General features: G+C 38.1%; 2 protein-coding genes across 3 annotated transcripts in view; one reads left to right on the top strand and one right to left on the bottom strand.

The window, feature by feature from the left end:
• Positions 1–4,971, top strand: part of LOC109021499 (nuclear-pore anchor-like) — a 99,562-nt gene extending 94,591 nt beyond the window's left edge. The window contains exons 46-48 of the mRNA XM_019004138.2: positions 2,383–2,487; positions 2,871–3,048; positions 3,201–4,971. Coding sequence (XP_018859683.2) covers positions 2,383–2,487; positions 2,871–3,048; positions 3,201–4,660 — 1,743 coding nt within the window. The 3' untranslated portion in view covers positions 4,661–4,971. The remainder of the gene's footprint in view (positions 1–2,382; positions 2,488–2,870; positions 3,049–3,200) is intronic.
• Positions 4,972–9,790: 4,819 nt separating this feature from the next.
• On the bottom strand, positions 9,791–14,909 carry LOC109021484 (YTH domain-containing protein ECT2-like). 2 transcript variants are annotated; one of them, XM_019004123.2, is made up of 10 exons: positions 14,734–14,909; positions 14,246–14,331; positions 13,405–13,570; positions 13,227–13,303; positions 12,231–12,537; positions 12,102–12,139; positions 11,461–12,012; positions 11,139–11,351; positions 10,881–11,033; positions 9,791–10,431 (listed from the first exon to the last, which is right to left on the bottom strand). In XM_019004123.2, the coding sequence occupies exons 2-10, from the start codon at positions 14,303–14,305 to the stop codon at positions 10,333–10,335; spliced, it is 1,665 nt and encodes a 554-aa protein (XP_018859668.1). In that variant the 5' UTR covers positions 14,306–14,331; positions 14,734–14,909; the 3' UTR covers positions 9,791–10,332. The 2 variants fall into 2 exon arrangements, with proteins under 2 accessions (XP_018859668.1, XP_018859674.1); XM_019004129.2 differs by having other exon boundaries at positions 9,791–10,428; positions 14,734–14,893.
• Between the last annotated feature and the right edge of the window lie 231 nt (positions 14,910–15,140).

The following is a 15,140-nucleotide window of genomic DNA, read 5'->3' as shown; positions in this document are numbered from 1 at the left end:
TTAATACAGTTGTAAACCTTTGTAGGGACAACCCCCACCGGCACCAATTCAAACTTTGAAAGGTTCACTCTCAAACCAAAGATAACTTCAAAGCAAAGGAGTGCCCTCGAAGATTGAATGTGCCAATGATTTTCTCCACAGAAGATGAGAGTATCATCAACAAAATGCAAATGAGAAATATGAATGGAGCTGTAATCACCATTCCCCAACGAGAAGCCATAGAGAAAGCCACCTTCCACAAGGCTCGAGATCATCTTGCTGAGAGCTTCAATTACAATAATGAAGAGTAATGGAGAGAATGGATCCCCCTTTCTCAGACTACTAGAGGTACCAAAAAAACCCACCGAAGAACCATTCACCAAGATAGAAAATTGAACTGTAGAAAAACAATACGCTACCCAAGCACACCATTCCTCCCCCAAAGCCACTTCTTGCAAGTAGATAAACCAAGAAGTCTCAGTTGACGTGAGCATAAGCTCTCTCCATGTCTAGTTTGCAAAGTAACCCGGGTTCTTTAGATTTGAGCCGTCTGTCCAAACATTCATTTGCAATTAATACTAAATCAAGAAGTTGTCTACTGTTGACAAATGCATTTTGAGGCTTTGAAATTAATTTATCCATCACCATACTCAATCTATTCACCAAAACTTTAGAAAGGATCTTGTACACCCCATTTGCAAGGCTAAAAGGGTGGTGGTCTCTAACCCATCTTTTTGGAAATGAGGGCTAAAAAGGTCATGTTGAGACTTTTTTCAAACCTTTCATTAGCATGGAACTATTGAAACACCCTCATTAGATCATCGTTGATCGCATCCTAGCAAACCTGGAAGAAACTCATGGTAAAATCGTTAAGCTTTGGAGCCTTGCCACTAACCATGCTACAGATGACTTTGCAAACTTCATCTTCTTCGAAGGGCCTCTCGAACTACACTGAACCTTGTTGGTCTAATGATTCAAAAGTTAATCCATCCACTTTCGGTCTCAATGCATTTGTTTTGAGAGAAGATGCTTGTAGTACTATGTGATGTGGTTCTTGATGGCTAATTGGTCCAAGGAAACTGCTCCGTCTACCATCAACATCTCAAATGCATTGTTCCTCCTATGTGAATTAGCCACCCAATTGAAGAACTCCATGTAGTTGTATCCCTCCTTTAGCCATAGTGCCCTTGATTTTTGTCTCCAGGAGATCTCATCCATCAATATTGCTCTTTCAAGTTCCGTGACTACCTAACTCTTGCGAGTTCCCTCGGATTCAGAGAGAGTTCTTGTCTCCTTCTCACCCTCTCTAGACCCTACAACTCCTCCAAGAGAGAGACCCTCTATTGAGCCACATTTCCAAGAACTTGTTCATTCCATCACTTCAGATCATTTTTCAATGCTTTTAACTTTCTTGCCATTAGGAAGACTGGGAAGCCTTGGAAGCAGTAGGACGACCACCATTGTCTGATCCTGTCTACTAAACCGTCAGATTTAAGCCACATTCTCAAATTTAAAATCCCTTCTGCCCCCTTGGATGCCTCCACAGTCTAGGATGATAGGGAAATGGTTTGAACATAACTTGGGTGATCTTTTTTGAATTACATCCGACCACCATATTCTCAAATTTAAAATACCTTCTGCCCCCTTAGATGCCTCCACAGTCTAAGATGATTGGGAAATGGTTTTGAACATAACTTGGGTAGTCTTTTTTGAATTACATCCGGAAAATGTAACTCCCAATTAGGAGTTATCAAAAACTTATCAATCCTCGACCAAGATGGGTGTTAGCGGAATTAATGGACCATAAGATCATGTTTGAAAATCAAACCAGAATAATCTCTCATAGCAGTGTTAATTTGAGACGCACCCCGATCTTTTGCTCAGAAAACAAGTACATTAAAGTCCCCCGCCCCCCTATATAGCTTGGTATCTCCCACCAACTAAGAAGCCCTGCCAAATCTTCCCAGAATAACCTTCTTTCCGAATCCAGATTAGGGCCATATACTCCTGCTTCTATATTCTTAAAGGAGCAAGCCACAGTAAAATATCACCTTGTATTTGTATTTGTAATAGAAGTTAATGGAAGTGCACTTGTATTTGCAAATCTTAATTCTAGTCATTAGTACTAAAATATCGCCTTTTGTGCTATTCAATGAATCATTACCTTATCCAAAAAACAAGGAAAGAATAAAGCCAGACAAGTTTGAGAATTTAATGCAGCTATAGGATACAAGGAACGTTATCAAATACAAGAACATTCTTTCCCCTACAAAGCAAAGCATGATAAACAGAACATTCATTCTATTTTTAAAGTCATTGTGGATTGTTTCCCTACTCTTCTTTTTCCAGCCCAATATGCGTGTGATAAGTTTCTGAATGATAGTTCCCATTTTCCAACCTTAGGATAAAACAAAGTTTGTAAATGAGCTTGAGATGCATAAGCAGGCATTGAAGCAGCTTTCAGATGAACTTCGAAAGCTTAAGCATGCGAAAGACAGTTTACCTGAGGTAACTATATTTCTTAGTCATTAATCTCGTGTTTTTGGATTTTTTTTCTGCATAAACTGCTGGGGGGAGATAGGAAGAGGAAGGGAGATCCGAATTTAAATGTCATGTCAATGAACTATTGTACTGAATCTTAATTTTGATTGTTCTCTTTGCCTTCTCCCCCACTCCTAACATGAAAATATACCAATCAAGGTAAGCATATTGTGGTATATTTTCTACCTTTTGAATTTTAATTCTCAAGAATAGGAAACAGCAGCTTTTTCCCAACCACTTGTGACATTACAGGGTGAACTTTTACAAAGAAGCAAAGTGTTCTCTTTTGGAACTGCCCATGGTTGCCATTTAACCCAAACTTCAAGCTCTGTTTCATTAATTTTTCTCAGGGTGCTTCAGTGGTTCAAATTCTTTCTGGCACTCTTCTGGATGATCTTGCTGCTCCCTATGTCATGGCCGTTGAAAATTTAGAAAAGGTAGCACATTCAGTTTTGGGTGAACTTGGAGCTCATGGTGTTCCCACGGACACCTCTTCGATTGCAGACACTTCATTGACTACTGCTGCAGGTGTTTTTTTCTTTTCTTTTTCCCCTCACCTTTTTCACGTGTTATCACCATTAATATTCCCTTTTCTCTGTGTTTTCATCTCATATTTTGCTTGCAATTATTTCCATGCAATATTTGATTTATCCTTCATAAAGCTATGATTCCCTTTGCAGGTCCTATAGTTTCTATGCAAGCCCCTAGTCTTGTAATCCCACTGGGACCTTCAACAAGTGGCTTGCCAGCCAAAGCAACTGAAGAAAGTGAGAAGAGATTCACTTTGGCCAAAACCAATGTTGAGACTCGAAAAGCTGGCAGGAAGTTAGTCCTAGTCCGGCCACGTATTGTAAAATCTGATGAGCCCCAAGGGGATGTGGAGATGTCAGAGGTTGAAGGAGCAAACAATGCGGGCAAACCTGCACCTTCTAGTGACACAGAAACTCAGGGAAATCTTACTTTACTAACCCAACCATTGGTCCGCAAACGTATAGCATCTTCATCCACTTCTGAGTTGCATGAGGAGACAGTTATCCAAGGAGAAATCAGCACTGATGTGGGTGTACCTGTGCTCAAAAAAACAAAAGGTTCAGAACCTGCACAAGAGAGTTCTGAATGTCAATTTGCTGTTCCTGTTGAAAATCTTGGGACACTAGTGGCTACTGAAGGATTATCTGAGGTTCGTGAGTTTCCTCAAGGTCCAAATGAGGAAGTAATGGATGGTGAGGAAGAGGTTGAGACTACAGGAGATAAAGCAGAGGATAAGAAGAGTGTTCCAGATGAGAATGTGGATAGACAAGGTGGATTGCTGGGTTATAAGAAGAGTGTTCCAGATGAGAATGTGGATAGACAAGGTGGATTGCATGGTGATAAGAAGAGTGTTCTAGATGAGAATGAAGATAGACTAGATGGATCGGATATGGTGTCTGATGATGGGCCAAAGGATCAAGCAGAGGAGAGGAAGAAGGGGAATCTGGAATCTGGAAGTGAAAGAGAAGAGGGTGAGCTCATGCCTGATTTTACCGACCCTGAGGTTGGTGATATTTCTAACACAATGGGGAAGTCAAAAATAGGGGAAGGACAACCGGAGGCTATTGCAACCCCATTGGCTTCACCAGCTAGGGCTGGTGATGAAACTCTAGTTGCTGCAGCAATGGAGATTGGTGAGATAAATTCTCCAGAGGCTTTAAATGATGAGAAAAATGAGGAAGGTTATGCGGAAGTAGAGACTGCTGAGGGTTCCGATAAGTCAAACGATGGGAAGGAACAAATTGTGGTGGAAACTGCTCAGGTCAGCGAAACTTCCTATGTTCCAGTCGAGAATACTTCAGGTGGTGGAGTTACAGAAGCTGATGTCTCAAAACAAGGTAGTCCTTTATCAGAACAAGGCATTTCAACTGTCAACACAGAAACCGACGTGGTAAGGCAGGGGTCACCTGTAGGTATTACTTCAACTACTATTAATCTTTCAGAGCGAGCTAGGCAGAATGCTGCGAGGAGATTAGGTGTGGTCTCATCTCCAGTGGTTAGAGGCCGTGGAAGAGCTGTGCCACGTGCTCGAGGCCCACGTGCTCGAGGTCCACGTGGTGGGCGTGGTGGACCTGATGGGCGTGGACAATCATCCAATGAACAAGGTTAAAGCTTGGTGCTTTTGCCTATTGTTTTCTAATTATATCCTTTCTAAGATTTTGCCTCTGCATTCTATATATAGAACTTCCACAGGAGATGCATGCAGAAGACTTACAAGTGATTGTAATTACCTAAAATCAATTTTGATCTTTTGTATAGTGGCTTACGTACGTCCTTTTGTTAACGAATCATCTAAGCTGTTCCCTGCACTCACAGAAGCAAATACGATCTACTGGAAAAGTGTATGATTGTCTCTCCATTTTAATGATCTAATGAATCTACGAATTGCTTTCCCTGTTCATAAAAAAGTTGATTACTTTTCCTTTTGCATCGACGATGTATGAATATAGAAATTGTCATAATACTTGGTGGTAAAAGCACTATTAGCAAAAATTTAACTGAGAACAAAGTCAGAATATTCACCTTGCACAAACACAAACTAACAAAAACAAAATTAAAAATCAGTCTACGACTACACAATGTCTACAAAAGCAATTACACAACTGATGTGTATATCTAATTATTTCAGTCTTCAAATAAGTATGCTCAGCATTTCTGAAGTATGTTAGAAATTTTCATGCACTTTACGAACTCCCGAGTCCAATACCAGTGTCACATCAGTTATGTAGTTCGCTTTTGTAGCAAATGTGTAGACACATCATTTTCCTAATGCAGCAAGCTCCACCGTAGCTGGGTAGTAGTAATTGTGGTATTATCGCTCTTTGCCTCACTGCTCCTTGTCTTTTGACTCTTTTTCCTCTCTTTCAAAGAGCACATAAAAGATGAACTTCACTGGTACCAAAACAATACAGCTTTAGCAGTTGCCAATGTCCAACATAGCAAGACATGTAGATGCTTTACACGCACTCATGAGTTGTATTTAGTTGAGGTCTGCATCTGCAAAAAAAGTCTTTTGGCATTTCTCACTCCAACATATAGTATGCAGGGTTTTCTCATTTATTTTTATAGATGAGATGAGATGAGATTAATTGTGATAAAATTGAGAATTGAATAAAATATAATATAATATTTTTTTTATTTCGAAATTTAAAAAAGTTGAATTGTTTATTTTATTTTGTATGAGAATTTAAAAAAATTGTAATGATTAGATTAGATTAATAGGAAGCGAAATACTCTCTAGACTCATCAATAGAGAGGAAAATTTGGGTAATATTCAGGGCATTAAAATTAGCAGATATGAGCCCTCTAAATCCCACTTGTTATTTGCAAATGACCTGATTCTCTTTAGTAACGCATCTATCCGCAATGCAAACTCTTTCTTAAGATGCATGGATACTAAGTCATCATGGTCTAGTCTTAAAACCTCATCATCTAGGATCAAATACTTAGGTCTCCCCTTAAGTTTTGAAAGACCAATTAGTAATAACTACAATGATCTTTTGGAAAAGATTCAAACAAAACTCTCTGGTTGGAAATTGAAACTCTTATCCCAAGTTGGCAGAACTACTTTAATCAAATCAATTGCTAGTTCCATTCCAACCTACATGATGTCTAGTATTCTAATTCCTAAAACAATCTAAAAACAAATTGACAAATCACACATGCGATTCTGGTGGGGTTGTTATCCAAAAAATCTCATAATTTCACTCCCAAGTCCTGGAGTTCTACATGCAAACCTAAATCTATGGGAGGTGATTTAGGGAGGTTTAGGCATGAGATTAACTTCTCACTTTAACAAAGCCTTGCTAGGCAAACTGGGTTGGCATCTTGTCACTAATGACACCAGTATGTGGAAAATTCTCATAACTGGAAAATATATGAAGCAAGCATCTTGGATGTCTATACAAATTAAACCAACTTATTCGAGATTTTGAAAAGGCCTGGTAAAACAAAAAGAACTTCTAGCCTCTAGTCTTTGCATGCAGATTAATAACGGGGTCAATACCAAAATTTGGGGTGACCCATCGATTCTTACTTTATCTCCTCCAATTCCAACACCATTATCCTCTCTCATATTCCAAGATCCGCAACTGAGAGTCTCTAAATTGGTTCTAGAGGGACCCAGAAGATGAAACACTCTCCTTTTACAAACTCTCTTCTCTCAAGAAACTACCAGAGAAATAGAAAAAATCCCTCTTGCTCAGCTACATTTTCATAACATAAGGGATAGTCTGAAATGGATCCATCACTCCTCTGGAAAATTCTCAATCAAATTTGCTTACTCTGTTGTTGTTAATCAAAACAGCAGTATTGCTATAGCTAATGTCCAGAACACCTCAACTTGGAAAAAAAAATGTGGTCTTTAAAAATCCAGGACAGACTCAAACTTTTTGTTTGAAAAGTTTTCAATAATATCCTTCCAACGAGATCACTTCTGAAAAGCTGCATTTTAGAACATTTGGCCTTCGAATATGTCAGAGAATAACCTTCTATTTTTTTGTGAAATGATCTATGTTAGATATAAAATCAACTAGTGTCTAATCCATTGAAAACACATTGTCAGGAATAAAAAGAAGAGAAAAAGATAAAGAAAGTTGAATGAAAGAGTTGGGATCCGACCCCATAAAAAGAATGCATCAATGAGCAAATGAATTATTGTTTCTTTTCCATTTAAGTAGAAGCATACAAGTTCTACCATTAGAAGTGGGAAAACTTTGAGGGTTTTGTATTTGGGATTGCCCCGTTACCTCTCAAATATGTGGTAAGTTTGTGGAGTCAAAATCAATTGAGTTAAAGAACTATCCATATGTAATATTGGAGAGTAGTCTAAGAGTGGTGGATTGTTGGACTGGAGACTTCTTGCTTCTGGATGTGGAGGAGGTGGGGGTAGCCTAGGATGGGTGCAGGTGCGGGTAGTCTAGGAGTATTGAGTTGGGGTGATGGGCCTTGGGGTAGTGTGTATGAGAGATTTTTGGGCTCAGGGAGTGACCTCTTCCTCCTACAAACAAACCAAACCAAAAGCAGCAGAAAGAGTATTAGGTTTAAACATGGTAATTATTATCCTTAGATCATCTCTAAGCCCACTGAAAAAGGTACTGATGCGAAACTCCTCAGTAAGCCCATTGATTCTATTGGATAATATCTCAAACTGGGTTTAGTATTCCTCTACTAAGTCTGTCTTGTCTGGCGGAGCTTTGTGAAACCCCCAACCGGATCCTCAAAGGCCGAAGGCCCCAAACAAACTTTGAGTGCCACCACAAATTCCTCCCAAGAATGAATTGGGCTGGAATCCATCGACCAATAATACCATGAGAGAGTCTTACCTTCCATATGAAAGGAAACAATCTACAATTTCTATTCTTTCGGAGTATTATAGTAAGCGTAAAATTGTTAGGCCTTGAGAATCCACTCCATGGGTTCCGAACCATCAAACCTTGGAAAATCAAGCCTAAGTGTCCAAGTTTGAACCCCTATATTTCTCTCAAACAGTGGATTACCATTGATTTTCATCACCAGTCCAACAGAGCCCTCACCTGAATTATTGGCCCTTGTTGTAATAGCCAATTGATTGTAGTTGGCTTCCAAATTACTAATCTGCTTCAGCACCATCTCCAGCAACTATCGTTGCCGCTCTTGTTCCTCTCTCAAATGAATTGTTTCACCCTTCAGAGTAGACACTGCATCAGCAAGTTGAGCATGACAAGTACCCTCCGCCATTGCGCAGAAACCTAGCTCTAATACAACTTGTTATGAACATAGCAACAGTAAATGTAAAATAGGGAATTTTTTCAATTCCAGGAGCAAATAACCTCCAAACTTCACAGATTCATTGTGTGGGCAAAAGATGATGTATTTCATTGCTGAATAACTTAAAATTTAATTACATTTTGAAATAACCGACTCCCAAAAGAATGCAACAACTAACAAGCCCACGTACAACAAACCACTAAGACCCATTCCATCATGGACTGACCCAGTCAACTTGGTAAATAAAACAACAACACTAAAAGGAAATAAAAGGTAAAAAGACAAATCCCACACGGACCAGACTCAAACATCCCACATTTTCCTATGTATCCCACATAGCCCTTCATGTCCTACCCATTACACAATTGACCTTCATGGTGGCCTGTTTTCAACCACCATTGGATTGCTAGATCTCGGCCACCCCATAGTTGCCGAGGTGGTGCTCCGGCCTGTGCATAACCAAATTTGTCATAACTTTATATCGATTTGGTAAGAGACTTATATATCGATCAAGAATTGCTACAGTTATAAAGAGTTTACATAAAAGTAAATCTACAAACAGATATAATTTTATAAGATCTGTTAAATCTATTTTATAATCAAAATAATTTTACAATCTGACATAACACATCAAGTCATGTTAGTGGTTAAAATATTTTCCATATCAATTTAGTTAAAAAAATGAAAACGTAGAGAGTGAACCACATAAATTTCAAATCAATCGATTTATCAATTTTGACAAATCTCAGTCGGTCAACCTGTGATCTCTTCACAGTCCTATGACAGTCAAGATCTTCAGTTTAGTGGTCGTTTGGGGACCTAGAAAGTGTGAGAAAATGAGTAATGAAGTTTTGACCAATTTTATTTCTCTTTGGGTCCACGTGCGATCTCCATGATTTATCAAGTTTGCTCATTTCTCTTCCTACTCGTGGTGAACAGGTGAAAAAGTACAATATTCCGAGAGTTCAATGCAAGCAAGATGATTTCAGATCTTTTTATTTCAGAGAATCTCTTATATGTTTTCATTTTGGTTGTTCTTTTGAGGCCACCATTGGTTCTCATTTCTGGATTTCGAAGGTGGCTTTGAGCCTTTGTTTTATGTTGGATTGGATGGAACCAAAATGACTTGAGATTTAATTAGGGGAAAAGAAAGGCTCTCCATATCAGCCTAGTTTATTTGTGGTGAAGAACCATAGCTAGAGGGAAGGATCTTTGTAAACTAGTCTTCAGATTACTTCTGTTTGTTTTATTTGCACCAAAAAGGATTGATTTATGAGTAATGCTATATACAGTCGTGGAATGTGTAAATGCCGTGCAGTCGCTTTGAAAAAAAGTAAAATCCACTATTAAAAAATTAATTTATTTTCATGTAGATCTCGTATTTATTCACTTTTTTCAAAGCGACTGCACGGCTCTTGCACACTCACGACTGCAAATATCATTTCACTTGATTTATTAGGTTCTAAACATAGGGAAGATCATTAACAAGAAATTTAAAGGGAAAAAGGAAAAGATCAGGAACTGTCATTCTGCCTTCCCCCAATATCCAATTAAACCTCACTCTTAGTTTACAGAGTTCCAACACATACATTAGGAGCACTGGTACTAACCAGGATATTTCAATGCGTACGAATTCTTTAGGGGAAAAAAATAAGAAAAACTAGATACACCTTACAGGAAGAGAAATTTTGAAAAGCGAAAATAAATAGAAAAGCGAAAACACTTGGATTGCATCCGCATCATACCCAATAATCATATAAATCAGTGGGGTCATCCAAGGTTCACACTTATGGTACATAAACAGCTTGTTGGCAGCCAAGACACCATCTATATTTTGAAAGGATCAGCCTTTATTTGTAAAAGGAACACTGAAAGTCTTCAGAAAGAAAATTTGCCTTCTGCCTGAGAACGCTTATATCTCGCCGTTGGAGTCAGTCTCCACGGCAGTTGGACCCTTTGTGACGGCTTCCAAGATGCCGCTCCTTTTTTTCTTGGCAAAACCATGGGAGGTCCATATTCCCTTCATTTGAGTCGTCATTTCTTCACCTTATCTCCGACCTCAGGTTGCTCAATACTCTTCACAGTTGACAGATCTACCGTCTTAAAACTGGAGGTTAATTCAACTATCTCCTGCTGTGCCACATAAATATATAACAAGTGAAGCAACCAAAACAAAATCAAAGATCAGTAGTACAGAAAAGACATGTATGGGCTTACGATTTAAGTAAAACTAAAATAAGGAACCACCATCAAGGCCCATTCTATGGTACAGAATAAAGTCAACAGCCATTAGAAAAATTTCATTGGTACAACACTCCACGCTATGCTACTAGTATAAAGAACCTTCTTTATTCTTTGATTATTTGTAATCAAAGAGAGAATCTCAAGATAAACAATCCCACTGTTAGTCATTGGTCCTGAAAAAACATATGATTCCTAATCCACCACCTCCAATTACTTCAACAAGATCCCGCGTTAAATGCACCCATTGACAAGCTTGAATAAGAACAGACAAGTGATGAACAAATTTACTCATTAGGATAAATGAAGCGTGAGGAGGAAATAAGGAAATAAGGCAAAACCTGCAGATTATAGTAGGGTATAAATTCCCTCATCCTCTTCTCTAGCATCATCTTCTCGCGGCTTTCATAAAAATCAAAGTCATCCAATATGGATGTCTTGGACACATTGCTCTTAAAAATATTCAACATTTCAATACCCTGAGGAAATCTCACCTAGGAATGAAAGACAACAGAAATAAGCAACTCAGGAATTGCGTTCATTAAAAAAACTAAAAACTAGAAAACTAATGTATGTGGCTAATAGTGAATTACACATACCTCCTGTGTGTCTCGACTGTTGGTAACTGGCTTGTTGTCATTATTCTCAAGTATTATATGCCGTAAATGCAGATTCGGAACATCTTTTATAATATGCCACTTAACAGGGAAATAACCATTCCATTTGTCTTGCTGCCAGAAATCCATGCTCTTATTAAAATCAACTCGACCAATCATCTCCGCTACTCCACAGAACTGGCCACTCGCATTAACCTGAACCAGACAAACAAACACAAAAGAGGCATTAGTTGCTTTTTTGGGGAACAGGTGTACAGAGTGGAAACTCATGAACTAGAATCAACTTTGAACTCTAAGAGCATACCGAAAAGAAAAGAAACACTGGGCACTTGCTGCCTTTCTCCACCATCCTCTCTTGAGCATCTTGGTATGCACTATCCAGCCTCTTATTCCCATTAGGAGTACTAGCCCATACATTGTACTTGATGCTCTTATGAATATCATCTTCACTGTAAGATTTGATAACAAAGAAAAATGCCTGATCGTATTTGGACGGAAAGTCGGGAAGGTTATATTGATTCGTGCTGATGAGAGAGGTTATGCCGCAATTGTTTCCATTCCCATCAGTATCCAGGGAATCAGCGGCACCTCCAGAAATCAGTGTGCCTTTTGCATTGGCTGTTCTAGGGCCATGGTTCTGCTCATCAAGCAATCCAATATCACTAACTCCATTAGTCTTGCTTCTTGATTTCAACTTCTCACTGCCACCCCAACCCCTCACATTTGCTTTTAAACTAACTGGGTTGTTTGAATAGAGCACTCCACTCTTCTCTTGAGTATTGGCTACAGATTTTGAAATGGGAAAGTAACCGTTGGCGTCTACATCCAACTGGATAGATGAGCCATGAGGCAAGGCCTAAAAATAATTACAAAATTCAGTAACATTGCCTGAGTAGGAGAGCACATGCTAAAACAGAGCATAAATGCCAAAAATAACTAGATTACCTTGTTCACTGGTTTTAGGTGTTTGTGATTGCCGTGACCTGACGAGACACAACGATGGCAAGTAACTATTAATATCAAATAGATTACTAAACTCAGTAAAAGATTTAGAAAGAGGAGAGTGAGTATTACTTGGGGAAGATAAATTATGTTTAGGGACTGGAAATTCTGGAATCCCAGCATAGTTATTTCCAAACAATCCATCTCCAACAAGAAGAGATGGATCCCACATGTAGGGTGATGGTGCCAACTTCCCAAAAGGAAGAGAAGCAGGATAATAACCAGGTGAGGCAGTAGGTGGTTGCAATATTGGTGGATATGCCTGTTGATCAACATATTGTCCATTGACGCCAATTGTCGATAGGGGCAAATACGGAGTATAACCAGGCGGAAATCCTGGCATGAAGTAGACAAAAGATCCATTATCTGCTTGACTGACCTAAATGAAGCAAAAGTGAAAATAAGTCTGACTTGTTATGCAATTTCTAATTGCAAAAGCATGATATTTGTAGCTTGCTATCATCATACAGGGAAAACTCAAAAAGCAAAGACAGAAATTAAATTGACATGCCAAGGGGACACCAATATTAATGGCTGAGCATAATTATTTCATTGAATTCCAACACAAAAAAAAAAAAAAACCCTTAGATATCCAAGGTAATTCAAAGACCAACCGAAAAATGAAAAATTATCTGGGCAGCTAAGCACAGCTATTAGTTTGTAAGAATAACTATATCCAGAGTAAAGTTTTGCTCTTCCATACATTTAAATTTGCATCTTGTGATCTATATCACAAGAAAGTGACTTAATCAGAAGAATCTAATAATCTTCACGGCTCTTGAAAAGGAAGCACAAAAAGAACAAGCTAAAAATAACTTATCTAAAAAGCATTTTAAATTATGTTATCATCTACTTGAGAACTAGATAGTGCATAAATCTCAAGTACTACGAAGTTCCATTACAAATCAAATGACCCAAAATCAGCCGTCAAGGGTAAACAATCTAATAAGTAAACAATCAAGGGAACATATGAATGGTTTTTTTTTAGGGGTAGAAAGCAGGTCAAAGACAATTACAGACTTCAGACCATTAGTCACGAGAATACAGGAAAAAGATCAAGATAATTACAGGATATTGAAGTTCCATTCCATCACCAGCAACATAGTATCCTTGGTTGTCCAACTCTCCATAGAAACCATGATAACCTGTCAACGTGTTAACGTAAGATGTGAAGACATAAATACTGAACCAATTAAAGAAAAAAAATACTATAACAGCAAACTGTATCTGACTACCCACAGCTAACCTGGATAGTAGTGACCATAATAGCCACTGGTTGAATAAGGCATGCCTTGATAAGTAGCAAGGGAGTCATGGTCAACTTCACTTCCTTTTATACTTCCTGTTGTGTCTCCCGCAGATGATATACATGATGTTGCATCAAATTGTGGGCCCGTGTCTTTCGAAGGAGCCTAAAATTATGTACCCATGTTAACAAACCAGTTTTAGGCAAAGGAAAGACTCCCTTTTTTACAATAAAAAATAGCCATAGAAAATATCCAATTTTGAGAAAATTATTGATGGAGAAAAGATATAAAAGAATGCTATAATATTCAGTATAGCATCACTTATGTCCTTAAAATATCAAAGAATGAAACTTGTAAAAGCCTATCACGCATCTTCGATTACCCTGAAAATTCCTAGGCCCAGAAAGTGAGGAATAATTTTGGTTTAAGCCCCCAAAATTCAAATATGGAAAATTGATCTCTTTAGAAGAAGATGAACGAAAAAAAAAAAACAACACTTTCAGAACATGTTGCAGATGGTATCATCTTGCCAAAGGGACGAAAGAAACCATATAGAACTGAAATAGAAAATCAGAAACTAATAACATCCTTTTGAATTCAACTGAAAATGGATCAGGAGATTAAAAAAATTTCAGAAAACTTGTTGCAAGAACACGTGCCTATACTTTTATCCACTAGGTGTGACAATGAGTTTCCCTTACATTCACCAATTTTCATGACATATAAAAAGAGGCTTAGAAAAAGTGGAAAGAAGTATATATAAGTATAGCTCCTACTATTTGAATTAAAACTTCAAAGTAAATATTACTTTGTGAAGTTTCAGTGGGATTTTGAGATTACCAGATTGGCACCAGCAAGCTCCATAGAAGGATCAGCAACACTTTTAACATTCTTCGTCATCCCTTCTAGTATACGTATGTCTGAATCTGATGGGAAAAGAAACAAACAAATAAATAAGTCAATCAGCAATAAAAAGAACTTATAAGTGTGAATTAATGCATCAATATCCGTAAGAAAAATTAGCATAAAACACAATAAACCGAAAAAGACGCCAAGAGCAACATATATAAATATATATATATATATATATTTATATACACATACATATGTGCATACGTACATATATACATACTTGTGTCTGTGCATAATCTCGATTTAAGGGTCCTATAAACAGGGGAAAATATCCTAAATTCCTAAAAGAAACAACTGGAGTTAAAAGGAGTATTGATTGAATTCAGGTAACCCTTTTTGGAACATCTTTCCACCAGCAGCTACACTACAGTAGATTCGCAAAGAAAGATCTCCCAAGACAAACTCAAAAAGCTCACCGTAGTTGTCGCCGTCGCCGTGGGAGGAGTAAGCAAACCCGAAACGCTAAGAAATGAATGCTTCGAGAAGGCTTGCAGATTCAGAATTGTGATAATTTTATTATCGGCGGACCAAGAGAGAGAGAGAAAGAGAGAGGAAGTTGAGAGGGAAAATGGTGGGATGATGACTCATGACTCCATTGAAAAAGGAATATTGCTCTTTTTATTTCATTTTTCATATTTTTTCGAGTTTAAAAAATCGACGGTGGCGAGGCTTCCACGTCACCAACACGTTCTTGTTCCTTTGTATACACCTGGTTCACAAAATTTGTTTGTTTTTTCAACTCGTGGTTTGTTTTCACAAGAGCCTTGTTAGTTGTTAAATACAATCGAGTTCGGATACCAAACCGCGTATCAATATTTATATA

The sequence above is a fragment of the Juglans regia genome, chromosome 15 (genome assembly GCF_001411555.2).
Source record: "Juglans regia cultivar Chandler chromosome 15, Walnut 2.0, whole genome shotgun sequence".
In the NCBI taxonomy this organism is placed as follows: Eukaryota; Viridiplantae; Streptophyta; class Magnoliopsida; order Fagales; family Juglandaceae; genus Juglans; species Juglans regia.
The sequence above is the reverse complement of the archived record's forward strand: the minus strand, read 5'-3'. Positions and strand labels throughout refer to the sequence as shown.

Bases quoted from the DNA above. Each gene is read 5' to 3' on its own strand.
- LOC109021484 (XM_019004123.2), bottom strand. From the start codon at position 14,305: ATGACGAAGAATGTTAAAAGTGTTGCTGATCCTTCTATGGAGCTTGCT. The intron at 13,304-13,404 runs GTTAGCTGTGGG...ACACGTTGACAG, and splicing joins TTATGGTCACTACTATCCAG to GTTATCATGGTTTCTATGGA. The intron at 11,034-11,138 runs GTATGTGTAATT...TTTCATTCCTAG, and splicing joins ACAGTCGAGACACACAGGAG to GTGAGATTTCCTCAGGGTAT.